Below are 26,615 nucleotides of genomic sequence, written 5' to 3'. Positions count from 1 at the left end.
CCGATTTAAACCGAACCCACCCCTAGTCAGTTGGACGGTTATATAGTAACTAATTCTCAGCATTGCTGGATTGGGTGTAGAGTGCAAGGACCTTCGGGAACTTCTTTTAGTATATTAATTCTAGGTTCTGTATTTTTGAAAGATTTTGTAGAATTGTATTTTAGTATGATTTCTTGACATTTTCGTATCCATATTCTATGTTAATTGTGACACCTTGGGCATTTGTGTGCTCTTTGCATATTTGGAAATTCATGATACAAATCTTGTGGTAATAAATCTCTATCGACCTTTTCCATGGAGCTTTGTTTCTGAATATAATTATGGGGGATTAAGGAGGGCTTTGAAGAATTTTTGTTTGTAGTTTTAATTTCTGCTGGTGCTCTTAAGAGGTATATTTAACATTTGGAATAGATTTTTGAGATTATACTTTACGCTTCGAAGTTGGGACACAAAAGAATTACTTCTTTCTCAAGAACATTTTTGTAGTAGTAAACAATAATTAGTTAATAGGTTTGATCCTCTCATTATGAATATTAAAATGTTTTTTCTTTTTTTTTGTTTTTTTTTAAAGTACTTCACGTATTTTCTTGTTGGAATTAAGTCTTTATCAAGTATGATTTCTCCTGGTTTAAATACAGGTTCAGTTTTTATGTTATGCATATATGTTAAACGTCCTTAGTCCGACTCTTACGAACGAATACATGGTTATTACCTTTCAAATTGAATTTTACAGAGATTATATATGAAAAGAAGTGTGGATAATATATGTATACATTAATCTTGATGTGGAAAGTTAAATTAGATTGTTTCTCTTACATTGTGATGAAATACAAAGAAGCGCTAGAAATTAAGTGCAGAGAAGAAAAAGATGCACCCTTGCTATTTCATATGTTCAATTTTCTCGACTTGAATACACGGTACGAATATATGAACACAGGAAAGTCCATATCTACCAGTACTGCTAGTGTAAAAAATATATCATAGATAAGCATATATGTGTTCAAATAGGAACAGGTTCAAAAAAATAATTGCCCCGTCCCATCTTACGAATAAACATTGTACCAAACAACAGACAGAATATGAGTAAATTAGTCATTTAGTCTTTTGGTTCCATTCTGTCATGCACATACGCAGAATAGAATAACCGTCCCGTTCCATCCTGCACATACCAAACATAACACAAAACCTCCATTCCGTCCCGTCCTGTATGCGTACCAAACGGCACCTTAGTGCGAAGTAACAATGATTTGTAGAAATGTGAGCTTGTGCTGCGACATAACAACGATTATGTAGTAGCTGACCATATGCAATGATTAACGATATGGCATACCATATGGTTTTGGTTTTATATTTTGTTTTGGATGAAGTAAATGCAGAGGACATGTGTTTTGCATTTTGGTTTTAGTTTTAGATATTAGAGAAGAGGTATGGTGTATGATGCTACCTTAAAGTCTCAGTAGCTGCTCTGCATAATATATGGTTTTTGTGTGAAACATGAATCTCAGATAGTGATTTGTACTCAGAGACAGGTTTAATGTGGGTATCTGTAATTGGTTTTTCTTTTTTTTATTGGAAAAAAGTAATTGGTTTATTATTAGAATTAAATGCGGGATCTGTAGGCTGTAGCCAACCCCTATAAACTTTTAAAAACTTTGTGGAATTATAAAACTATTCAATTAAATGCGGACATCTGTAATTGGTATGGTATTATATTTCATGGACATGACATCCAATTAAATGTTTCAGTTCTGGGGAAGTGTTTAATTGGTCATTGGCTACAAGGTCACAAGGAAGAGTGCCGTCTCCTAGCATAGTTCAGCAGAATATTGGTTTGAGGTACAATTATCTTCCTAACTTTTCCATCTGATGATCAAAATCTTTAATTTTGTGTACTTTTATGTTTCTAAATTCTAATTTCTCACTAATATTAAGATGGTCAAATAATTGAAGAATCACATCCTTAGCACTTGTTTGTCTGCCTTAGTCATCTCTTCTTCAGTTCATTATTTCAAGATAGTATTTCTCCTTTTTTTATTTGCATTTACATTTGAAATAAGGGAAATTTTGATATTGGTGTCTTGTTTTTTAATTACTTAGACTAAACATATGTTGTCACATCCCGACCCGGGACGGATCACTTTCTGGGCCCGCTCACGATATTACCCGCTTTGGGCTCCGACCACACCCTTACGGTTTTGTTTCTGGGAACTCACGAGCAACTTCCCAGTGGGTCACCCATCATGGGATTGCTCTCGTGCGCTACTCGCTTAACTTCGGAGTTCCGATGGAACCCGAAACCAGTGAGCTCCCAAAAGGCCTTGTACTAAGCAGGGATGGGAATATACATTTAAGGATCACTCCCCTGGGCGATGTGGGATGTCACAATCCACCCCCCTTAGGGGCCCGACATCCTCGTCAGCACAACACGGCCATGGTTAGGCTCTGATACCAATTGTCACATCCCAGCCCAGGGCAGACCACTTCCCGGGCCCGCTCCACTACCGTAGCACGATATTGTCCACTTTGGGCTCCGACCATGCCCTCACGGTTTTGTTTCTGGGAACTCACGAGCAACTTCCCAGTGGGTCACTCATCATGAGATTGCTCTCGCGTGCTACTCGCTTAACTTCGGAGTTCCGATGGAACCCAAAGCCAGTGAGCTTCCAAAATGCCTCGTGCTAGGCAAGGATGAGAATATACATTTAAGGATCACTCTCCTGGATGATGTGGGATGTCATATATGTTTCTTTTAAAATTTTGATTAAACATTCTCCTATAAATTTGGGGATTATTAATTTCATTTTATATTATTTCCTTTATGAAAATTATCTCGTTTTCTTTTCATTATTACTGTGCATTTACAATTTTAAAAATTGTCATTAGTTCATAAAATTATGAAAATCTGAAATTTTCCAATACTCATCTGCAACACTGGTGTCTCATAAAACGTACCTAAAAGACAACTTGCAAAAGTTTTTTCTTTAAATAATTGGCAAATACATAATGCACACATATAAAATGTAGATACAAACAATAAAATAGAAAGTTACTAAAACATACATATTGGTACATTTAAAATAAACGTACCTAAAATCCATCGGTACACTTCAATTTAACATGGGTACATTTTAATTCAGTAGGGTTACTATTTAATTTAGTAATGGTACATTTTAATTTACTATGAAGACTTTCAATTCGGCATAGGTATGTTTTAATTTAAAAATAAGTTGTATTGGTACATTTTAATGTTTTTGTTAAGAAAGATGGTACATTAATTTCACCTGAATCATAGTTGAATTCTAACGAATAAAATAGAGAATGAGAAAGAATATTAACCCTTACAGTAGTAAAGATTGTACCAAGTTAGAAAATATTTATATATATTATCCTATTGAAATTTCTTAATAATTTAAGTCTCTCGGTCCTCAATTAATTTGGTCATTATTGAATTTTTAAATTGAGGAAAGGATAAAGATAATAAATTAAATAAATATTATTTGAAAGCACTTCTAGCGTAGAAATTAATTTAAAATAAATTTGAAAAGCATCTAAATCAAGAATATTGTCACATCCCGGCCCGGCCCCCCACTACATTCCAGGCTCAACTCCACCATAGCACGATATTGTCCACTTTGGATCCCGACCACGCCCTCACGGTTTTGTTTTTGAGAACTCATACGAGAACTTCCCAGTGGGTCACCCATCTTGGGATTGCTCTCACGCGAACTCGCTTAACTTCTTGTTTTTGGGAACTCATACAAGAACTTCCCAGTGGGTCACCTATCCTGTGATTGCTCTCACGCGAACTCGCTTAACTTCAAAGTTCCTACGAAACCCGAAACCAGTGAACTCCCAAAAAGCCTTATGCTAGGTAGGGATGAGAATATACATTTAAGAATCACTCCCTTAGGCAATGTGGAATGTTACAAATATACGTGGAATAGATGGTTTAATCAAAAGTTTAAGCACCTAAATCTAAAGTTAAAAATGAATGAATGTTTAATCTAAAATTGTTTAAAATGAGGTATCTAATTCTAATTTTCTCTTGAAATAATTTCCCATGATTTGGGTTTCTGTGTTTGATAATATATATATATATATAGACTGCTATGTGTATTTTACAACCATGCTCATTGTGAGACTAAGCTCACCATCTCTCATTTCGTTTAAATAATATCACTTATTTAAAAAAAAACTTTAAATGTGCATAGCAAGAAACATCATTTATCCATTAAAAGGCCATTTCTAATTCAAATACTTTTTTATTACACAAATCCATAAGCCCACAGAGAAAACTTGCACAACGGGAACGCCACGGACTGAACTCCACAACGGACACTACCTGGCCTCCGTTTGCTTGGAAACCAAACTAGCTAGGGGTGGTTCCTTCTTTACTAGCCAGATATAAATACAACACACCATCTTTCTCTGCGAATTAGCTTTCGGCTTGCTTTCTTCGCGATCAGAGGTACATGCAGGTTCTGAATCTTCGCTTTTTATTCAATCTTTTATCACCTAATATTAATCTTAATTGTTTTGCCAGAAATCAAGCCGAAAGCCGAATGAATTACCTTAACTGTTCTGGGTTTTTCGTGGTTTTAATCCACATTAAAATATTTTCCACTAGGGGCCCGGCCTGTGCCCACCCCTATGTGGCAGCATTGAAGCATTTCTACAACTACTACGGAGAATGGAGGAGTACAACGGATATTTTAACGGTTAAAATTTTCAAAAATCAAGATATAATAATTACACAATTTGGAATATCTCTAGTCCGGAGCATCCTAGAATTTTTGGTAATAGCAATTGCCATCCGGTATAGTAGAAAACACTGTCCTAGTTTCCAATAGGGTTCCTTTCCTTTCAGTTGACCAATTCATTGTTGTAACTTTTCCTGGTACAGAGTTATTATACAATCAAGTAATCGATTTATTATTTTTGTTATAGTTTCAATTTTTATGAGGATTTTCTGCTCAAAGGAACAGCCCCTGTTATCAAATTTAATCCTTTATTGTTGCATTTGTTTATAAATTTGTGCAAGTGTTTTGCTTAGTAATAAGTGAACTTAATCGAATTGGGAATTTGGGTTTTTGTAGAATTGCGATATTGATAAAACAGTGTTTGGGAATTTCTTAAAGTTGTGTCCTCTTGTGTGTAATTTGTTGGCTGTGGAGGACATTGATAAGGTTTGGTTTGTGTTGTTGAATGTTAGAATTCATAAGGTTGAATTCAATGGAAACCAGCAGTAAATCATGTTTATAAAATGATTTACTAATGGCCTTGTTTAAATTCTTTCTTTCTTTTGACCAAGTTGATGTAATTGTGTAGGCGTTTGAACCAAATTGCACCGCTGGAAAATCTTCGGCACGTCAAGCGGGTGCACAAGAAATTTGTTCAAGGAGGTCAGTCTCTATCTCTTAAGCCCTTAACCCATTTGTTTAATTTATTAAGATTATCAAAAAGCTAAATTTGTGTCTGTGCTCGACTTGGTTCAAAAGGGTTTTTGGTAGTGAATTGGAGATGTTCATTTGTTATCCAATAGAGAAGATTTTCTTTATTGTCCTGCCCTACGTCACCTCTAATATGCTTTCAAACATGTCTATCAAACCAAAATAATAATCAGCATGGCAAAATTGTTTATGAATGTTATCCTAGCATATCAATAGGATTTGTCTACACTTATGCATATTTCCAACTCTTGCTTGTTATTCCCCTGATTTGGGGGGTTCAGGCGGCAAGTAAATGACGGCCAAGATGATATTTACCTGACATGGTTACCACATTGTTCTATGTTGAATGCTCTTACTATCTTATCTTTCTGTTATACATTAAGATTTCCAACTCTTGCTTGTTCTTACTATCTTATCTTTCTGTTATATATTTTGAGTTCTTTTTCTCACAACCATATATTTCTATGTTGAATGCTCAGATTTTTGAACCATTTATTTTAGTTATTGATTGGAATTTGGATATATGCTGAACTGTGGTTGTGATATATTAATGTGCACTTATTGCAACCTGTGTACTTATTAATGAGATAGTGATTATTATGTTGAATATTTCTGGATGAAGGTTACCATTTTATGATTTTATCTCACTATATTATGTATGTGACATTACATATTAGAACAGCCTGCAATGTATGTTGAAGAATATAAAAATTACAAGATAGGCTGGAGCAACAGAGGAGCTCTAGTGTTATGTTGATCAATGATCATTGTATCATGATTCATGCCTTTTCGAATGAAGAATGATCAACATTTTAAATCTGTTGCCATAATTGAATTGACTGTAACTTCTTTGGTCCTGTCGGTTATATGATATTGAATGTCTTTGGTCCTCTCTACTTTAATTTCTGATGTTCCCATTTTGCTTATGTATTTGCACATGTTTCTTTCTTCAAGCAGTATTTCTCTCTTCAATTTTTAGTCCAATAGCCCAAAAGCCCAAAACTATTTTGGGATTCCCGATTATCCCGAAATCCCGAAAATTTGGTTTGGTATTCCCGAAAACTTCGGTTTGGGAATCGGGACTTGCATTTTGGTTCGGTATCCCATACCGAACCAGCCCTAGGTACGATCCTATAGAACAGATCCTGTTCAAGTAAGGTCGTAAACCTTGCCGACAAGTGAAGCTATATAAACCACATCACTTCCTTGCGAGTAGTCGATGTGGGACTCTTTGGCACTATGTTTTATTCTTTCACCCACTGATTTGAACCTCCTTTGTGCACAAAACTGAGAATACAGTCTCTCTAGCTTTTCTAGATTTCAAGTCCTCGTCTTAATCTTTCAAGATTTCTTCCCATTTCAATGTTTTCCAACGTTTCGAGTTCTCGTCTCTCCACTCCAAGCTTGCTCTGCTACTTCGAACTCATCACTTGAAATCCCACTACCACCACATCGCCCCTCTCTTTTTTCTTCTTATTCTTCTTCTTCTTCTTCTTTGTCAAGCTCAGTGCTGCTGCATTCATGCCAGAACCTCCCGACCCTGAAACAGGTCCACGCTCGTATCCCGGTCTCAACTGGGATCCAGCCCTATCAATGGACACTTAATCTCCAATAGTCATCGTGAAGACAATCCGTATACCAGCCTATCAATCACCCTATCCGGTGAAGCTCCCAGCCAATCCTCTCCAACATTCCTATTACCATAAACTTGAAATTCAACGGTTACAGCCCGACATCATCATACTACAGGAAACTAAGAAAGCTATGATTGACAGAAGCCTTGTGGCTAGCGTGTGGGGAAGTAGATATAAAGACTGGATTTATGCCCCTGCACAAGGAAGCTCAGGGGGCATAGCTGTAATCTGGAATACAAAACACATGTCAGTAACCGAATCTTTGATCGGTGTTTTCTCTGCATCAATAAAAATTATGGCTCCCAATGGGATGGAGTGGTGGCTATCTGGAGTCTATGGTCCATGTAAAAATAGAGACCGAAGGGAGTTTTGGGAAGAATTGGCGGGACTTTATGGTATGTGTGGACCAAGATGGTGTGTAGGAGGAGATTTTAACGTGGTTAGATTTATAAATGAGAAATCAAACGGGGGGAGGTTGACTAAAAGCATGAGGGATTTTAACGATTTCATTAGAGAGACAGAACTCAAGGATTTGGAGCTGCTCAATGCACAATTTACTTGGTCAAACCTTAGAGAAGAACCTGTGTGTCGGAGATTAGACAGATTCTTATGCTCTACAGGTTGCGAAGAAATCTTCCCCGAGGCTAGACAAACGGCCTTGGCTAGGGTCATTTCTGATCATTGCCCAGTCCAGCTAGACACCAACAAAGTGAAATGGGGGCCATGTCCTTTCAGATTTGAAAACATGAAGCTCCAAGATCCAGAATTCAGGAAGAAACTCAAGGAATGGTGGCATTCGGAGCAAGTGGAGGGATGGGAGGGTTATAAATTTATGATCAAGTTAAAAGCCATGAAAAAAAAGGTGCAAAGCTGGAGTAAGGAGAGCTTCGGCGAGATCGAAAAAATCTTGAAAGAAGTGGAAGCAAACATAGAGGAGTTAGACAGGAGAGAGGGGCTGGAAGGCTTAGATTTTGAAGCTAGAAGTAAAAGGGAAGAACTCCAAACCCTTGTAGGAGACTTGGCTTTTAAAGAAGAAGTGAAATGGAGGCAGAGAAGCAAAGTGGAATGGGCAAAGGAAGGGGATGGTAATACAAAATTCTTCCATCGAGTTGCAAATGGGAGAAGGAAGAGAAACTATATTGAGAGGTTAGAGTCGGTTGGAGGGGGAATAATAGAGGATGCAAAAGAGATCGAAGAGCATATTGTCAATTTTTTCAAATCCTTATTCAGCAGTAACGATGAGGCATGTTGGGGTTTGGAAGGGATAAATTGGGCTCCAATAAACGCCCTTCAGGCAAGTTGGCTTGAGAGGCCTTTTGAGGAAACAGAAGTTCAAAGAGCAGTTTTCGATTGTGGAAAGGATAAATCACCAGGACCAGATGGCTTCTCTATGCAAATGTTTCAACATTGTTGGGATATTTTGAAAAAGGATATAATGAAGATCATGGAGGAATTCTTCGAGAAAGGGATAATAAATGCAGTGACGAACGAGACTTTCATTTGCTTGATCCCGAAGAAATCAGATTCTTTGAAAGTGACAGACTATAGGCCCATAAGTTTAGTAACTGGATTGTATAAAATTATAGCAAAAACACTGGCTTCAAGATTGAAGGAGGTTATGGATACCACTGTCTCTCCGAATCAGGGGGCGTTTGTTAAGGATAGACAAATTTTGGATGTTGTCCTCATTGCAAATGAAGTGGTAGAAGAGGTGAGGCAGAAAAAAGAGAAGGGATTGGTGCTTAAGATCGACTTTGAAAAAGCGTATGATCATGTTGAATGGAGATTTCTGGAAGAAGTACTTCAAAGAAAAGGTTTTGGCAATAGATGGAGGAAATGGATACAACGATGTTTAAGCTCTGCAAATTTCTCCGTTTTGATCAATGGAAGGCCAAGGGGAAAATTTCAAGCTTCAAGAGGATTGAGACAAGGCGATCCACTTTCACCTTTTCTTTTCACCTTAGTAGTCGATGTTTTGAGCAGGTTAATGGAGAAGGCACAAGAAACTGATCTCATCAAAGGCTTGTGTATCGGCCAAGAAAAGGTGGAGATATCTCATCTTCAATTTGCCGACGATACCATTTTCTTCTTGACGGAAGACGAGGAAGTTTGGAACAACCTAATCCAAGTGCTTAATTTATTCTGTTCGGTCTCAGGATTGAAAATCAACAAAGCTAAGTGCTTTTTGGCTGGGATAAATTCAGAGAATGAGAAACTAAACAGGTTGGCAGGTTCTTGGGGGTGCGAGGTAGGGTGCTGGCCGATAAAGTATTTGGGGCTTCCCCTTGGAGGAAGGCCAAGAGCAATAAGGTTTTGGGATCCAGTGGTAGAAACAATGGAAAGAAGACTTCAAAGTTGGAAGAAGGCTTTCCTATCCAGAGGGGGTAAATTAACTCTAATTCAATCAGTCCTGGGAAGCATGCCGATTTACTATATGTCCTTGTTCAAAATTCCATGCGGGGTAAGAGGACGTCTAGAAAAATTAATGAAGGGGTTTCTATGGGAAGGCATGGAGGAAGGTAAGAAAACACATTTGGCCAAGTGGGAGTTAGTTACTAAAAACAAGGAGGAAGGAGGTCTAGGGGTGGGGAACTTGAGGTATCAGAACGAAGCATTATTGGCTAAGTGGTTGTGGAGATTCCCAAGGGAGTCACAGTCTCTGTGGCACAAGGTGATAAGAAGTAAGTATGGGCTACAAGCTAATGGATGGGATGCACTTCCTCAAAGGAGGGTTTCAAGTCGAAGTCCATGGAAAGACATTTCGAGTGGTTCTCATCAGTTTTTTAGAAGCTGCACGTTTGAGGTGGGCAACGGAGAGAGGGTGAGGTTTTGGGAGGATGGGTGGTTAACAGGGGGACCGATGAAGGAGCAATTCCCCAGACTATTCCTACTTTCGAGGAAGCACAATCAAAACATCTCGAGCTTCGTGGAAGTTTCATCAAATCCTTTGAGTTGGAACTTTGATTTTAGGAGAAACTTGAATGAGATGGAGATAGTAGAGGTGGCCACATTATTACAGAAACTGGAAGAGGTTCGATTGTCCCCATTAAAGATGGATAACAGAAGGTGGAATCTGGAAGCTTCAGGTTTGTTCTCATGCAAATCTTATCGTTCACTACTGAGCAACAATGGGAGTGTGCACTATTTTCCACCCTACCCTCAGATTTGGAAATCAAAAGTTCCTCCGAAGGTTAAAATACTTGTATGGCTTGTGGCCAATGGGAATCTAAACACATGCGACAGAATTCAAAGGAGAAACCCTCTTATGTGCTTATCACCACATTGGTGTAGCCTGTGCAAAGCCAAGGAGGAGAGTGTAAATCACATATTTCTTCATTGCTCCTACTCGATCCAACTGTGGTGGAAATTGTTTCAAGAGGTTAAAGCAAGATGGGTCATTCCTAAAGGGTGTTTCGAGCTACTAAGCACAAATTTTAAGGCACTTGGAAAAAGGAAAAAATCCAAAGTTTTGTGGGGCTGCCTGGTATCGGCAGTTTTCTGGAATATATGGCTGGAACGCAACAAGAGGATTTTTGAAGACTATACTGGAGTGGGGGCAGAAGAACTTTGGGGGAGAGTAAAATATTGGGCAGCTTTTTGGGCTTCGGTCACTAAAGAGTTTAATAATGTTTCTCTATCTCAAATACTATGGGATTTGTTAGCAGCAGTTAAGTGAGCTAGGTCTAGAAATGGCTGCTGTAGCCAAATCCTAATGGGTTTTTTCCTTGTTATACAGTTAGTGGATTTCTTATCCACTTCTGTGTTGTTCTCTTTTCTTTAATAAAATTGTCTCTTCTCAAAAAAAATAAACTTGAAATTCAGGAAACAAAACAGAATTTCCTGTTATCAGCTTGTATCTTTCAAGTGCTTCCTCTTCTTTGATATTGCTCCAACAGGTAGCCAAATTACCCGAAATGGCTCAAGGGCTCCAATCTTCTCTAGCCAAACTAAGGGGAAGTGAACGGATTAGCTCGATCTTAACAGTAGTTAGGAGTGGAGTGAAAAGATCAACCCTCCAATATTTCGAGACAGGGTCAATCCAATCCGCCACATACTCCAGGTTGTAATTTGCTAGTTTTGGGGAGAGGACATGGAAGTTGGAAGACAAAGGGATCTAGGGGTCCTCCCACAATTTTACTGATTTTCCATTCCCAATCATCCATCGTATTCCCCTACGAATTACTTCTCTGGCACCACTTATACTTCTCCAGTAGAAAGAGGAGTTTGGTTTCAATTCTGTTTCTATGAACGAGCCCGCAGGGAAGTACTTGGCCTTAAGGATCCTTGCCATCAGGGAGTTGGGTTCAGTGATTATCCTCCAGGCTTGCTTGGCTAATAAAGCTAGGTTAAAAGTGTGGAAATTGCGAAACCCCAAACCCCTCTCTGATTTTGGGAGGCGTAACTTATCCCAAGAAAGCCAATGGATCTTTCGCTCACTGTCCGCCCCGCCCCACCAGGGTAATGGAAGGTGATTCTCTTCAAATTATGGGTGCGCTAGCGAACCTCTCCCCTAACCGGTCATCCATTGGCCAGATCATGGAGGGTACAAGGGCTCTTCTCCCTTCAATCACTAAAGACTTATATTCCCATATTCGATGCCAAGCTAACATCGTAGCCCATCACCTAGCTCGGTTTAGCTTGTCGATTGGCAACCACTGCGAATGGCTCTCAAGCCCACCTACTTTCATCTTGGATCTTGTTGAGGACTGCCTGTAAATGGTCCCTCTATCAAATTGTAATCTCTGATGTACTACTTATAATGGGGATGTTTTTGGCTCCATTCCATCAATGAATGCTATTGTTTCTTCAAAAAACAAAAACAAAAAAAAAGCAAAACCCAACGCCCAATTTTAAAAATTAAAAATATTAAAAACCAAAACCCCAGCTTAAACCCTAAGACTTGCCCACCCGGACGCAGTTAACAAATTCCAAAATCTCTCCAGCCTCAACCATCTAATGCTGCCGCAGGATCTTCTTCGACCTCTCACCAGTGTCCTTCCCCTTCCCCTTCCCCTCTTGGTACGTCTCTGAATCTCTCTCCCCGTCTCTTCTGCAACTAGTGGCTCCACTTTTTGTTTTTTGGCATGCTCAGTGATTGATTTTGATTCCTTTTAATTCTATGGTGTTAGTTTTCTGGGTCACTGAAATATTAGGGTTTGAATTTGGGAGAATTAGATTACGAATCGCCAGTTAGGGCTAAACTTTAGGATTCTGGGGGCTCTTCTTGTGGATATTTCCTGCGAAAATTCTAGTTTCTCTGAAATTCGCAGCCACCGTCGCCGTTATAGGGAAGATATGCGCTTCAACCCCCCACCCCCGTTTATCTATATTGAGAATATATCAGCGATTTTGTGGATATTCATGTTCGTGTGTGTATGCATAAGTTTGCATTTCTTATACCGACACTCTTGTTCATTGTGTAGCAATTGGTATGTCTTTGGCCTTGCATTTGTTTTCCATGAGCTGAGATATTTGCTTCTTGCTTGCCCTTTTTGTTCACCTGTCAATACACAAGAATTGCAAGTATCACATTCGTAGGTTTTATTGGGATTGCCAGAAAATAAAAATGTTTTTTTGTTACAGAACAGATTCTACTAGTCGGAGAAGCTACATCAACTATTTCTTTTCAGTTCTGGCTCCTATTATGTTTGCCAACCGCAGACAAGTTCTCAACCATTCTCGTTGTTCTATGAGATTTGCTTCTTCTGAAGGTTATTCTGTTCTTAATTCAAGTGGTCTTCAGCACTGGTTCAAAAATTGGCAAGGACTCAGAAAAAATAAACTGACAGCAAGTACTTTTGCTGCAGCGGTTGGTTTATTTCATCGCAGACGACTCCAGCTTTGGCTAGAGAAGATTGGAGCCCTTGAGCCATTTTCTGGTAATTTGGCTACGTGTTGGAGCAATATCAAAGAAGAGGAAGCACTTGAAAGATACAAGCTGATAACAGGAAATTCCGTTTTGTTTCCTGAATTTCAAGTTTATGGTAATAGGAATGTTGGAGAGGATTGGTTGGGAGCTTCACCGGATGGGGTGATTGATAGGCTGGTATACGGATTGCCTTCACGAGGAGTATTGGAGATTAAATGTCCATTTTTTGATGGAAATATGACGAAGGCTACCCCTTGGTCACGAATTCCTCTATACTGTGTTCCACAGGCTCAGGGTTTAATGGAAATACTTGACAGGGATTGGATGGATTTCTATGTTTGGACTCCTAAAGGGAGCAGCCTGTTCAGGGTATATCGGGATGCAGAATACTGGGATGTTCTGAAAATAGTTCTCTCGGATTTTTGGTGGAATCATGTCCAGCCAGCGAGGGAGATCTTGAGCAAGTCTCAGATTAGAGATCCCCTTGTTGAATTAAAATCGCTCAAGCCAGCACCCAGGCATGAACTGTGTGGTTATATAGTTTATGAAAGCAAATGCGTTGTTGATAACTCCAAGTTATTGATGCGTGAAATCAATGGCAAACTGGTAAACTGATTCATCTATAACCACAGTATAGGCACTTCAGCTTATTGATTCGTGAAATCAATGGCACGTCAAGTAGCTGGAATGTGACTTTGATGAGTTGAGTAATTGATTTTATGTCCGTTGTTTTCTTTTGTATTAATTGCGTTCAAATTTCTTCTTCATCATATTTGTCCTTCCCAAGACTATTTACTTTGTAATTACATTGCTCTAGAGAAGAGTATTGTTGTTGATGGGGTTTGCTCAAATCATATTGGTTTCGTAGTTTTACTTGTAGGAAAATTTAATTAGATGGATCTAAGTAGCACATAAGTTTCAATCTGGGATTGGTTGAACTGTGCATTTTCCTATTAAAGTTTAATTCTTCATGAAAACCTCGTCTAAATTTAGCATGTGATCCTGAACTAGATCTCTTGGTATTTTTTATTTGTTCTTGCAGAAGATTTTACTGAAGTTGGATTTACATTATCTCAAAGGCAAGTAGAAGGCTGTAAAGACGGTCTCAATTATTTCAGGTACAATATCTTTATTTTTCTTATTTAAAGAAATGAATGATGCTATTGATCGACTGAGAAATACATAAAGCCTTGTATAATTTTTCTCATCTGTTCTTTTGGATCGAAAGTAATGGTTGGGAGTGCTCTCTACTTTAATTTAGTATCCAAGGATCTTTTGCGTATGAACGTATTGCAGAAATTTGCCGCTTCATTGGCTGATCAGATTCGAGAAACTTAAATTTATAGGTACTCGTTTTTGAGAGGTGAATCTATAAATTATCGTTAGTTTTTCATCTCATTCGAGCTCTCTTTTTTCCTCACTATGTTCGAATGGCATTGTGCTGGCTGGGCATCTTCTGCTTCGGGTCTTTTGAGTTGGTGATTGTTATCAAATTGTTATTTGAATTAAATTCTGTTGGAATTATATGTTGATACTTGTTTCAGTCTTGGTTGTCCTGATATCTGAATGAAACGATTAAATAGTTTTGCAGATGCTACCAGGTCTAGGTGTTCGAACAACGAAGTGGATAACGAACAATCCTTCATACAGATGACTTGCTTAGACGAAATTATAGAACCATTTGTAAGTAGAGATTTCCGTGGCAAGCTTAGCGTTTGGTTGCTAATTTCTGGTTTCCCCGTATTTCGTCTATACGACCGGTATCAGATTATGCCAAGTACAAGAGACGCATGTAAAAGTTTTTGGTTTACATGGGTATGTGTTACACATGATGATTACTAGGCCTGGCATTTTGGACCCAACCCGTTAACCCGACCCGACCCAACCCGTTAACCCGACCCGACCCAACCCGTTAATATTTGTATTTGGGTGGATGCTTAACGGGTCGGGTCGCTAGCGGGTGAACCCGTTAACAACCCGTTAAATAACGGGTCACTTTGGGTCAACCCGTTAGCACCCGTTAGTTGAGGATATTTTAGTAATTTTAGTAAAGTCTTAATAACAAAAAATAAACTTTATGCAAAAAAATAATAATAATAATTGTTAACGGGTGAAACGGGTGACCCGTTAGCTTAACGGGTCGGGTTCGGGTGACCCATTAGCTTAACGGGTTGGGTTCGGGTGACCCGTTAACTTAACGGGTCAGGTTGAACCCGACCCAAACCCAATAAACCCAACCCGTTTACAGGTCTAATGATTACCATATCTTCAATACACTTGGGTCTATTTCATAGTCTTAATTTCAACGGAGACGGTATTCAAATGAGTAATGATTTCCGCACTCTTTTCCTCTTCTCCTTTGATTGGCATAACCCAACGCCAACAGAGATAACAAAAAGAACGAGTACGGAAATCACTCCCCCATTCAAATTTCTACTAAGCGTTTTATTTGGTGAACGTAAATGAGACCGCATGTAAGGAAATGTATGTGCCAAGGGATACCTGCATCTTCATTCCTACCACCCTATTTTGATAAGTCGTCCACGCCGCCACATCACCACCTCCATCACTACCATCGTCCCCACTTCCCTATGTTTACTACACTTCCACCACCACCACCACCACCACCACCTCCTCGTGTTTCCGAGACATGAACATGTCGGTTTACCAGCTGGAGATTCAGAGTTATTCAGATTTATGACTTGGCTTAAATTTGTAAGTGACATATTTTTATGTTCTCGGAGGAATGCTATTTCGATATGTCGACCTGTATTAGGTGTTTAGTTCAAGCACCTTGCTCTAACTCAAATGGTTTTGAGTTAGGCATGAAAGGAGACGAGCTTGCCTGAGAGATAGAGGAAGATGGCTGTGATCCATCTCTTGCAGTTTCAGATGCTCAACTTGAGCATGACTTTCGGGTGATTTCATATTTCTGTCTCAACAACGACGATCATAATGGCGAACTTGATCCGCCAACGGACAGCCTCCGAAGCAAACTGCTCTTGAGTATCACCTGCTACTAACGTGCTTATGACGGGCAGAAAGGAACTTTAAATACTTCATGAATCGCGGCTTATTACAAATCCCTGTTTCACATCAGATGGAATTCGCTGTTCTTTACCAACTAAAATAGAAAAGGCTGTATCACATCGAGAATCTGTAACCGCTTGTTTTCCTACTTAAGCATCCAAACTTAATGAATCGCATCCCACTTGATGGCGTGAGATCGATCTCCAAAAGCCAGAAACAAACCCAAAAGGCCTTCCCTTTCTTGTGCCTCGCCATCTTAAAACTAACTTGGCACTCATCTTCTCAACTTCTGACTAACCACATGGATTTTGCTACCGTGCTGCTATCGCTGCGAAGCAAAGTCCTGATAGTATCACAAACCATTGTCCCTTCGAGTAGGCAGCCATTTCCGTCAATTAACATGTCAAGTTAGCTGATCAGCAAATTCAAATCAATCCCTATTGCATCCTGGCAGCTCCACCCTGGCATCTTCTTTAGATCCTTCTCGCTCATAACTCTCCTCGTCACTTCTACTTCATTCCACTGTCCGACACTAGCTTGTGTGTTACTCAACAGAGTATAGTACCTAGCGTTATTAGGTTCTAGTTCCAAGAGCCTCTGAGCAGCATACTCCCCAACATCTCTGTCTGAGACTGTAAATTCTACATCCTGAAAGAAGAGCACCCCAAATCCTACTATGCGGAAAAGTCATCATTTTCATAATGACAGCTAAGGCCTCTTTAAGCTTCCCAAATCGACCCAAGAGATCGACAATGCTAGTGTAATGGTCTAAATCAGGTTCGATACCAAACTTCCATTTCATGGAACAAAAAGCATCACAACCTTCAGTCACAAGACCGGAATGGCTACAAGCAGATAACAAGATTATGAAGGTGGCACTATTTGGCCTTATTCCTTCTCTAATCATCAGGTCAAATAGTTTCAAGGCTTCAAAACCAAGTCTGTGGCTCCCATAGCCCTCGATCATTGATGTCCAAGTCACTATATCTTTGACCAACATTCTATCAAAACTGAAACACCCCAACCCTATTTTATTTTAAAAATAGTTTTAATTCTTAATTGGTGAGCCAGTGGGGCCCACCTTGTTTTATTTTATTTTATTTTGTGTGTGTGTTTTCCCGGTCTCTCTCTCTCTCTTCTTTTCTCTATCTCTCCCCTTAGCTCTCTCTCAATTCTCCCGAACCTCTCTCCCTCAACCTCTCGCATCTCTCTCCCCCTGGACTCACGAAGACCCTATCAGCCTCAGGAGAGGCTCGCCATAAGCCCAGGACTCTCTCTTTCCGCTAGTTCGACGGCACAGAGCAAAGCTCCAGTGAACTCCCTCCCTCCCTCTTTTTCCGTTAGGTAAGTCGAATCTCTCCTTCTCGTTGTTAGATTGTTGCTTGGTTGTGTTTTAGGAGCTTGAACCTTCCCTTTCTACGTAGGTTTTGCTTCGTAAATCGTTGTGGGTGAGCACACCCGTTTTCCGGCGAACTGTGGACTTTGGAAGCTTTTTCCGGTCACCTCCGACCGAGTCACGGATTTTGGAAGGTAGAAACCTCTTCCTCTCTCCCTATTCTTCATGGTTGTACTTAGATCGGAGCCCAAAGCCCATGTTTTCCGGTGACCAGAGCTGTAGCAGCTCCGGCCTTCTTCTTCCTCGGCACCAGGCCATCCGGCCTTCCCCTTTCCCCCTCGGGCCTTAAGTTCCGAACCTTATTGTTGCGAGTACGTGGTTGTTAAAACATTTCTAGCAGATTTGTTTGGTGCATTCTGGAATGGCACTACAGGACGGTCGAGGTAAGAATCGGATAATCTTTGCACTTCTCTTGAAATTTGCGTGTTCTCTTTGGTTGTTAGGATGACCATTTGCGAGTCGTTCTTCTTTCCACCAACTTTGATCTTGTTTGACTTGAAATCTGCAACTAAGCAAAAATTGAGAGGTGGATTGAGCACTACAACAGTTCCCAAGAGATACTGCTTGTTGAGGAAGATGACTTCTCGTTTTCTGCTTGCTTGACTCGAGCTTTTGGGTCTACTACTAACATGGTAGCCACTTCTCTTGAATCCCAAGGTACAGTTTTCAAATGGGTTATTTATTGGCAAAACGCTGGAGTAGTTGGTTACATTTGGAAGAACTGAGGAGAATAAGATGCTTGGTGCTGGATAGAGTGTTACGACTACAGTCTCTGTTTTGTTCAGTATAGGGTATGGCACTTTTGCGGCATGGTACGAAAATTGATGCATGCAACATTGGTTGATAGAGGAGTTGTGTGAGCTTGTATTCAGGGGATCGAATTTACGACGTGTAAAATTGTGCATTCTCAGGGAATTACTACTTGCTTATCGAGACAACAAATGTGAGGTCGATATTGCGGGCTGCAGACTGTGATATCGATAGCTTATTTGTTGGGTTCATTAAGCAAGTGGGCGGGAAGATTCGTTGACAGCAGCTGTTGCAGATTCGGAATTGTTATTCTTGGGACTCGACCCAAAGATACATCTGCTTTCGGAGTACGTGACGTTTCGAATTCTTGGGCGAGACCCACTCTTATTTTTCAGTTTTGGTTTTCAGTATAAGTATTTTGAACTTCATTTACTCTAGTTAATTGTTTTGACGTTACAAATGTTTTTGGAAAAGTATTCCTGTTTTCGTTTTTAAGTTGATTCGAGTTTTCGACCTATATGCGATTACTTATCTATTTTGACATTATTTGGCCTTAAATTATTTTGTGTTTTCAACTTTATATTTTATTAAAGTATGTGTTCTATTTTTACATTGATGGGGAAAGAAAATATGAGCTTGGGGGCACGAGAGATGGAATCATTGCAGCCGATCGCGACGGCGTGGCATTTTCCTTTTTGTTCAACCGCTCTTACCTAATATCTTCGTTACATATATGTATATTATTCTTCTTCCTATTTTCGAGTTTTTCAGTGTAGTATGTTATTTTAAATTTCGAGGACGAAGTTTTTTTATAAGGGTGGTAGATTGAAACACCCCAACCCCATTTTATTTTAAAAATAGTTTTAATTCTTAATTGGTGAGCCCGTGGGGCCCACCTTGTTTTATTTTATTTTATTTTTTGTGTGTGTTTTCCCGGTCTCTCTCTCTCTCTTCTTTTCTCTATCTCTCCCCGTAGCTCTCTCTCAATTCTCCCGAACCTCTCTCCCTCAACCTCTCGCATCTCTCTCCCCCTGGACTCACGAAGACCCTATCAGCCTCAGGAGAGGCTCGCCATAAGCCCAGGACTCTCTCTTTCCGCCAGTTCGACGGCACAGAGCAAAGCTCCAGTGAACTCCCTCCTTCCCTCTTTTTCCGTTAGGTAAGTCGAATCTCTCCTTCTCGTTGTTAGATTGTTGCTTGGTTGTGTTTTAGGAGCTTGAACCTTCCCTTTCTACGTAGGTTTTGCTTCGTAAATCGTTGTGGGTGAGCACACCCGTTTTCCGGCGAACTGTGGACTTTGGAAGCTTTTTCCGGTCACCTCCGACCGAGTCACGGATTTTGGAAGGTAGAAACCTCTTCCTCTCTCCCTGTTCTTCATGGTTGTACTTAGATCGGAGCCCAAAACCCATGTTTTCCGGTGACCGGAGCTGTAGCAGCTCCGGCCTTCTTCTTCCTCGGCACCAGGCCATCCGGCCTTCCCCTTTCCCCCTCGGGCCTTAAGCCCGTTAGACCCCAGCCCATTTCTTTTATTTTTGTTAGTTTATTTTAAAACCCCAAGAAAGGCCTCGGGCCTTATTTAAATGGCCTTGGGCCGGTGGCTTTTAAAAGGGGCTTAAAGCCCTATTTTTCTTTATTTTTTTTAGGCCTTAAGGCCTTTGTGATTTTGTGGCCATGTGTGTGTGTATGTACTTATGCATGCACATGCATGACGTGTGTGTGTGTGTGTTTGGGCTAAAGCCCAAACCCCCATTCTCACCCTAAAGCCTTTTAACCCAAAACCGTAGGTTCCTAAAACCTTAGAAAACCCTAAACCCATCCAATCCCAAATCCCCTATTTTATTTAATTCAAGCCCAATCTTTTAGAAAATCCTTTTATTTATTTATTATATTCTTGTGCTTAGGGGCAATTATTGTGACGTTTCCTTCTTCGCTAGTGGCGCAGCTTTTGGCAACTAAGTACTGTGAGTGGACCCCTTCTAAAATTACATGATTTTATATTTTAATTGCATAAATGATTAGCATGCCTACGAATTGATGATTTGATTTATGTGAAGCCTGTTGATTTAATATATTGATTTTCGTCTCGTGTTTTGGTGAGAAATTAATTGTTAGCCTATATTGAGCTATATTTTAATATATCGTATTTTCTATAAAAACCATGAACTGGTAGACTATCTGATAGATGACGATAGGATGCTAGAACATGTTTTTGAACCCCTCTTTATAGTGTAGACGATGATCGGTAATCTATGCTATGAAGTGGTTATTTATGAAATGCGTAAATATTTGTGCGTAACTAGTAGACACTATGCCGCCTGGGGCGAGGAACTGGTGTTGGCATTTAGGCCGGGAGAAATAATCCCTAGCTACGGGCTAAGGGACATGGAGCAGGTATTGGGCCGAGAGTTGGTAATCTCTGGCTACAGGCGCAGAGACCACGGAGCAGGCATTGGGCCGGGAGTTATATTTATTCGGTGATCTTACTAGCAGCACACCGCGCTTACGAGACGATTTATGAGACGTTTATTGTTTTGATTTCTGCTATGATATTCTGCTATATGTGACTTTTGAGATATTTTGGCATGCTAGGATTTTTATTAAATCCATCACTATTATGCTAGTAGTTTTCATTATTAAACTGTGGGGGTTATTACTTTGATAACTGTTTTATTATTATATATATGAACTTGGTCCACTCACCTTTGTTTTGCTCCCCCATTCAGGACTTAGAATCAAGGCACCTAATCCCGGCGTCAAGGCACTTCCGCAACAGCATCTTCGGATCCTCTCAATGTAGGACTTACTTCTTTATTCGTTAAATTTTGTCTAAATTCTTTTTAGTGATTCGGTTTAGTTGTATGCTTTGAACACGTTCCTAAATTGTTAGTTCATTGTATTTCAAATTTCTAACCCTTATTTATATCTTATTCTTAGCTTTTGTATCAATTAATGGCTTTCGTCACCCCGGGTGTCGGTCAGCACGTGTCGATCCTGGTATTCGGGGAATATCAGGGTCGGGACGTGTCAAAAACACACTCTAGCTGCAGATAGACTACCACTTCTTATGTACATGTTTATTATGGAGGTTTCGAGATGAGTATGGCTCTCCTCGTCTTCATACAATGATTTCCTTATGATGTAGCCATGAATTTGTTTTCCCAACTTCAAAGCACCTAGGTTTGCAAATGCATCAACCAGGCTTCTTAGTATCTCAGCCCTTGGTTCCGGACCCGAAGCTTGCATTTCGCGAAAGAGTCCAACAGCGTCACTAAACCAACCATTTTGAATGAAGCCAAACATCATTGCACCCCAAGTAATGTTGTTCCTGTGAGGGATTTCTCTGAACAGCCTATCTGAGATTCCTAATTCTCCACACTTGGCATAGAGGTCTAACAAAGATGTCTGCAAAACGTGATCACAAAGCCCACGTTTTATCGCTAAACAATGCAAGCCTTCACCTTGGGAAAGAATCCCTTGTTTGGTCAATGCTGATATAACCAAAGTTAATGTCTCAATGCCCGGCGCCACTTTGCACTGCATATCATTGAACAACTCTCTCACTTTCGCAACATCCCCTATCGAAGAAAAAAAGGAAATGCAGATATTCCAGGAGACTACATCCCTTCTATCGTTCGCTGAAAAAGTCTTCAACTTCGTTGATTGTACCTAATTTAGCATACATTCTCAAGATTGAGTTCTGCACAGATGCATCATACAGTAAATCGTTCTTAATCACATAACCATCAAATTGACTTCCACAAATTGCATTTTCAGTGCCACAACATCCTTGCAACATGGTCAACATAGTAACGGAATTCGGTTCCAACTCCAACCTCATTTCATTGAACAAACTCAACCCACAGGCAACATTCCCTTCCGAAACATAGCCGGAAATCATCGATGTCCACGAAACCAAATCTCTTTGACACATTTCATCAAACAACTTACGAGCACGATCAATTTCTCCGCATTTCACATAGAAATCAATCATTGTATTACCAAAATACACATCCATTCGAAAACCCATTTGAATAGCCACATAATGAACCATTCCCGCATACCTAACTTCACCCCCAAGCAACATAACCACCCTGTTTACAATCGGGAAAGTAAAGCAATCATGCGAAACACCCAACTCACGCATCTTCTTGTACAGCAAAGAGCCGAATCAACAATACCACATTCGACATGGGACTTCATCATTAAATTCCACAACATGGTATTTGGTTCTTGAATCGAACCGAAAACTGAAACGGCGCTATCGAAGTCATCAAAACGAGCGTACAGAGTGAATAACTTTGAAAAATGGGAAGAGGGCTGGATCCAAGTTGAGACCAGGATACGAGCCTGGACGTGTTTCAGGGTCGGGAGGTTCTGGCATGAATGCAGCAACACCGAGCTTGACAAAGAAGAAGAAGAAAAAAGAGAGGGGGCGATGTGGTGGTAGTGGGATTTCAAGTGATGGGTCCGAAGTAGAAGAGCAAGCTTTGTTATGATCCCATATCGACTACACTTATGGGAGTGTTGGGGTTCTTAAGTCCTTGGGTTCTCCTACCTATTGGACTAGTCTTTTGGGTTAGGCTCTTCCCTTGGGCTTGAGTACCTAACATTGGTATCAAAGCCTAGGTGCTCGACGATGCGGGTCTTGATGACGTGACGTGCCGCCTCATGATTACCGCCTTGGGAGTATGGGCTCCAAGGGACTTGGTGACGAGGGACTGGGCGACGTGATTACCGCAGTGGGCATCGGGGTACTCAAGCCCAAGGGAAGAGCCCAACCCAAAAGATTAGTCCAATAGATGGGAGGACCCCAAGGACTTAAGAACCCCTACACTCCCATAAGTGTAGTCGATATGGGATCATAACATTACACCACCCTTCGGAGGACTCGACGCCCACGACAGTAATCACGTCGCCCAGTCCCTCATTACCAAGTCCCTTGGAGCCCATACTCCCAAGGCAGTAATCACAAGGCGGCACGTCACGTCACCAAGACCCACAGCGTCGAGCACCTAGGCTCTGATACCAATGTTAGGTACTTAAGCCCAAGGGAAGAGCCCAACCCAAAAGACTAGTCCAATAGGTGAGAGGACCCCAAGGACTTAAGAACCCCTACACTCCTATAAGTGTAGTCGATATGGGATCATAACATTACACCACCCTTCGGAAGACCCGACGTCCACGGCGGTAATCACGTCGCCCAGTCCCTCGTCACCAGGTCCCTTGGAGCTCATACTCCCAAGGCGGTAATCACGAGGTGGCACGTCACGTCACCAAGACCCGCAGCGTCGAGCACCTAGGCTCTGATACCAATGTTAGGTACTCAAGCCCAAGGAAAGAGCCCAACCCAAAAGACTAGTCCAATAGGTGGAAGGACCCCAAGGACTTAAGAACCCTTACACTCCCATAAGTGTAGTCGATATGGGATCATAACAAGCTTGGAGTGGAGAGACGAGAACTCGAAAGGTTGGAAAACATGGAAACGGGAAGAAATCTTGAAAGATTAAGACAAGGACTTGAAATCTAGAAAAGCTAGAGAGACTGTATTCTCAGTTTTGTGCACAAAAGAGGTTCAAATCAGTGAGTGAATGAATAAAACATAGTGCCAAATAGTCCCACATCGACTACTCGCAAGGAAGTGATGTGGTTTATATAGCTTCACTTGCAAGTAATGTAAACAACCTTACTTGAACATAATCTATTTAATAGGATCGTACTATCCTTGATCTCCAAGGAGACAGAAGAACCCTAGCCTGGGGGATGAATCATGACTCTGTTATCAGAGCGTGATTAACAGGTTCCTTGGTTCCATCCAGCGGTAGAGGATCGCTCTCGGTCAGTTTCACTGGCTAGGATGGTCGCACGGTTGTCTGACAAGTTCCCTTTTTTTTTCTTTATAATCCACACCCATTAGGGAAGACGGGAGGGAGAAGAAATGGATGGGTTGTAGAGAACGGGGATCGGGGAAGATGAAGATGGGTTTTTTTTTTTCTAGGTTGCAGGTTGGGCTCGTGTTGGGGGGGAGATGGGAAGATGGGTGCACGGAGGAGGTGGAGGATGGGTCGGGGTGGTTTTGGATTTGGGTTGCAGGGAGGGATGACAGATGGGGAAGATGATGAAGGGGATGGGGTTTCGGCAGGCATGGGGGGTGTAGGGGGGGATGGGGTGGGGTCATAGGATCTGGGTTTTCTATGTTTTTGTTTTGTTTGTTGAAGATTTAGGTTTTTTAAAAAAAAAATTAAAATAATCTTTTTTGCCATGTGGCACACATTTGGCAGTCACGTCAGCGCTTAACGGATCAATGGATGGAAAATGTAACGGATGTATTATTTTGAAATAAAATAGTACGGGAGATATGAAAGTGAAATGTTTTAAAGATGTTGTATGGGGTTGTAATAGACCTCAAACATGAGAGACTACTATGTAATTTACCCAAGAAATTATATAAATACTATTTGAGGTGTTTGTATATAAACTCATCAATCCTCGTGGTAAAAGTGGTGTACGTCCTCTATTCACAAAGCATTTATGAGTTGATTATCCGAGAAGTGGATGATTAACCAAATCAAGCCATTTATGAATAACCATATATCACTGCTAGACTTAGAGCTGTAAGGAAGTTCTTGGCGTTCGTAAAACATGATTTTGATTATTATATCACCATAAGATTGACATAAGATCCTTCGTCAAAAAATGTTTGTTCAAGGTGCAAGAAATTCCATGGCTACTCATGGTTGAAATATTTTCTCAATAGAGTGATAAAAATGTACTTGCATTTACTTTATAAGGAATCGAAATAAGCCACCTACTTGTGAAAACATAGGAGCTCCTTAAAAAAACTATTTTGGAGGTGTTTTGCATTAACTAGAGAGATTTTATGTGAGTCTTCCCTGATCAATGCAAAAGAAGTCCCTAAATTAGGGACCCAAATTTCTTCACGATTACTTGCAATTGTGCAAAATGATGAATCTTAAGATGTAGCCCTAGAGGTAGTTGTGATATATGTCATACTTTTAGACATAAGAGCTACAAAAGACTCATTATATTAACGTTTTCATAGAATGTTATGATGCACCCTTATACAAGTGGCACCAAGATACAATTGGTTTCACTTCCACGATATGATTCACCTTGGCACTCAATAGCGAGCGGGATGAGAAATATGTGTTTGAAACACGTTGGAGTGCGAGACCAACACGTGTATGATCTCACATACAAAACGTATACTAAATATACATATATCATATATGTCTCCTTAGAAGCGTCTAAGATGAGACCTAACAAGGGTCAAACCTGGAGATTTTTTCATTGAAATTCTTGTTAAAGTTTGTCAAGCTGGATGTGAGTAACTAGGTAGGCATCATGAGAGAGACTAGGCTGGATGCTCAAGTTAGGTGTTTCTTTAGCACTTAGACTAAGATCCATATGGTATATGTCAAGTGAACATGTGACACGTTCATTAAAATGAGAATACACTATAGCATACATTGACATATGACACGTTCATTAAAATGAGAATACACTATAGCATACATTCCATATTGTATGTGCTAATTGCAGCCGATAGTTCTGATGACAAATTGGTCCCTCTTCAAGTTAGTGTGTGAGCCCCTAGATCTATATGATCCTACCCTTATACCCTTTAGAGTTTAGACTAAAGCCTACGTTAGAAGAAGCGATTTATTGATAGCTACTTTAGCACCTTTATCTAAGACGGTCAAGTTAGCTACTATCTCAAGAGGCGTGTCTAGGCAAGCAGTTAAACTGCATTAGATTGACACGAGAGCTTAGGGAATATAGTTTGAAGACTGCACTATGTCATGATTTTTGGAGATTTGTGGAGTGGATAGACACATTTAGAAATATTTTTCTTACCGCCCTGAAATGACAGTGATGCTCACAACCTTATTTATCACACTTAGATAAGTTTAAGTTTCCAAATCTGTATAGTACATAAACACAAACCTAAAAAATTAAACTCACTCAATAGTAGTAAATAAGATGGTAAAAACTCATATTTGAATGCCTTTCTCCTTTCCTCATAAAATCTTTCATGCTTATAAAAATGGAAAAACTATATATACCCTAGAAAAATCAACCTTGTGAAGATGTTCACAGAATCAAATGACTAAGAAGGGATAGATGGTAAAATGGAAATTAATTTTGAGAATAAAAATCCACTAACATAGGGCCATAACATGAAAAATAAATAAAATCGTCTCTTAGAGCAATTTCACCCGTGCTTTTGTGCAAAGACAAGGACGATAAAATTGCCCGACGTCAACCATACTTATACCCCTTTTTTTTGTGTGTGGCTCGTGCAATGCACACATAATCTGGGCTAGTTAAGCCCAGTTCGTAAGTTGTCATGGGGCTTGCGTTTGAAAAATAGTAGCAACCGATTTGGTAAGCCACGGTGCTCGTTGTTCCTGCTGTTTTGACCTTCAACGATTAGGAAACTGAACGATTCTTATTTTTTTTAATTA

At 40.2% G+C, this 26,615-nt stretch overlaps 2 protein-coding genes and 2 pseudogenes across 10 annotated transcripts in view; 3 read left to right on the top strand and 1 right to left on the bottom strand.

The window, feature by feature from the left end:
- The window catches only part of LOC126623834 (uncharacterized), a 43,950-nt gene that overhangs the window by 3,412 nt on the left and 13,923 nt on the right, over positions 1–26,615 (top strand). The gene's annotated exons all lie outside the window — the stretch shown is intronic.
- On the top strand, positions 4,256–14,788 carry LOC126623833 (uncharacterized). Of its 9 annotated transcripts, none has more exons than XM_050292813.1 (5): positions 4,256–4,478; positions 5,329–5,402; positions 12,668–12,795; positions 12,892–13,655; positions 13,996–14,346. In XM_050292813.1, exons 1-4 carry the CDS (start codon positions 4,473–4,475, stop codon positions 13,566–13,568), a joined length of 885 nt encoding a protein of 294 aa, XP_050148770.1. In that variant the 5' UTR covers positions 4,256–4,472; the 3' UTR covers positions 13,569–13,655; positions 13,996–14,346. The 9 variants fall into 9 exon arrangements, with proteins under 9 accessions (XP_050148770.1, XP_050148769.1, XP_050148766.1 ...); XM_050292809.1 differs by adding an exon at positions 14,537–14,788 and having other exon boundaries at positions 4,257–4,478; positions 12,668–13,655; positions 13,996–14,071; XM_050292810.1 differs by adding an exon at positions 14,498–14,519 and having other exon boundaries at positions 4,257–4,478; positions 12,668–13,655; positions 13,996–14,071.
- On the bottom strand, positions 15,913–22,876 carry LOC126621681 (pentatricopeptide repeat-containing protein At5g16860-like; annotated as a pseudogene).
- On the top strand, positions 23,807–24,009 carry LOC126624893 (small nucleolar RNA U3; annotated as a pseudogene).

This window comes from Malus sylvestris, chromosome 5 (assembly GCF_916048215.2).
Source record: "Malus sylvestris chromosome 5, drMalSylv7.2, whole genome shotgun sequence".
Lineage (NCBI taxonomy): Eukaryota > Viridiplantae > Streptophyta > Magnoliopsida > Rosales > Rosaceae > Malus > Malus sylvestris.
This window is presented reverse-complemented; position numbering and strand designations above follow the sequence as displayed.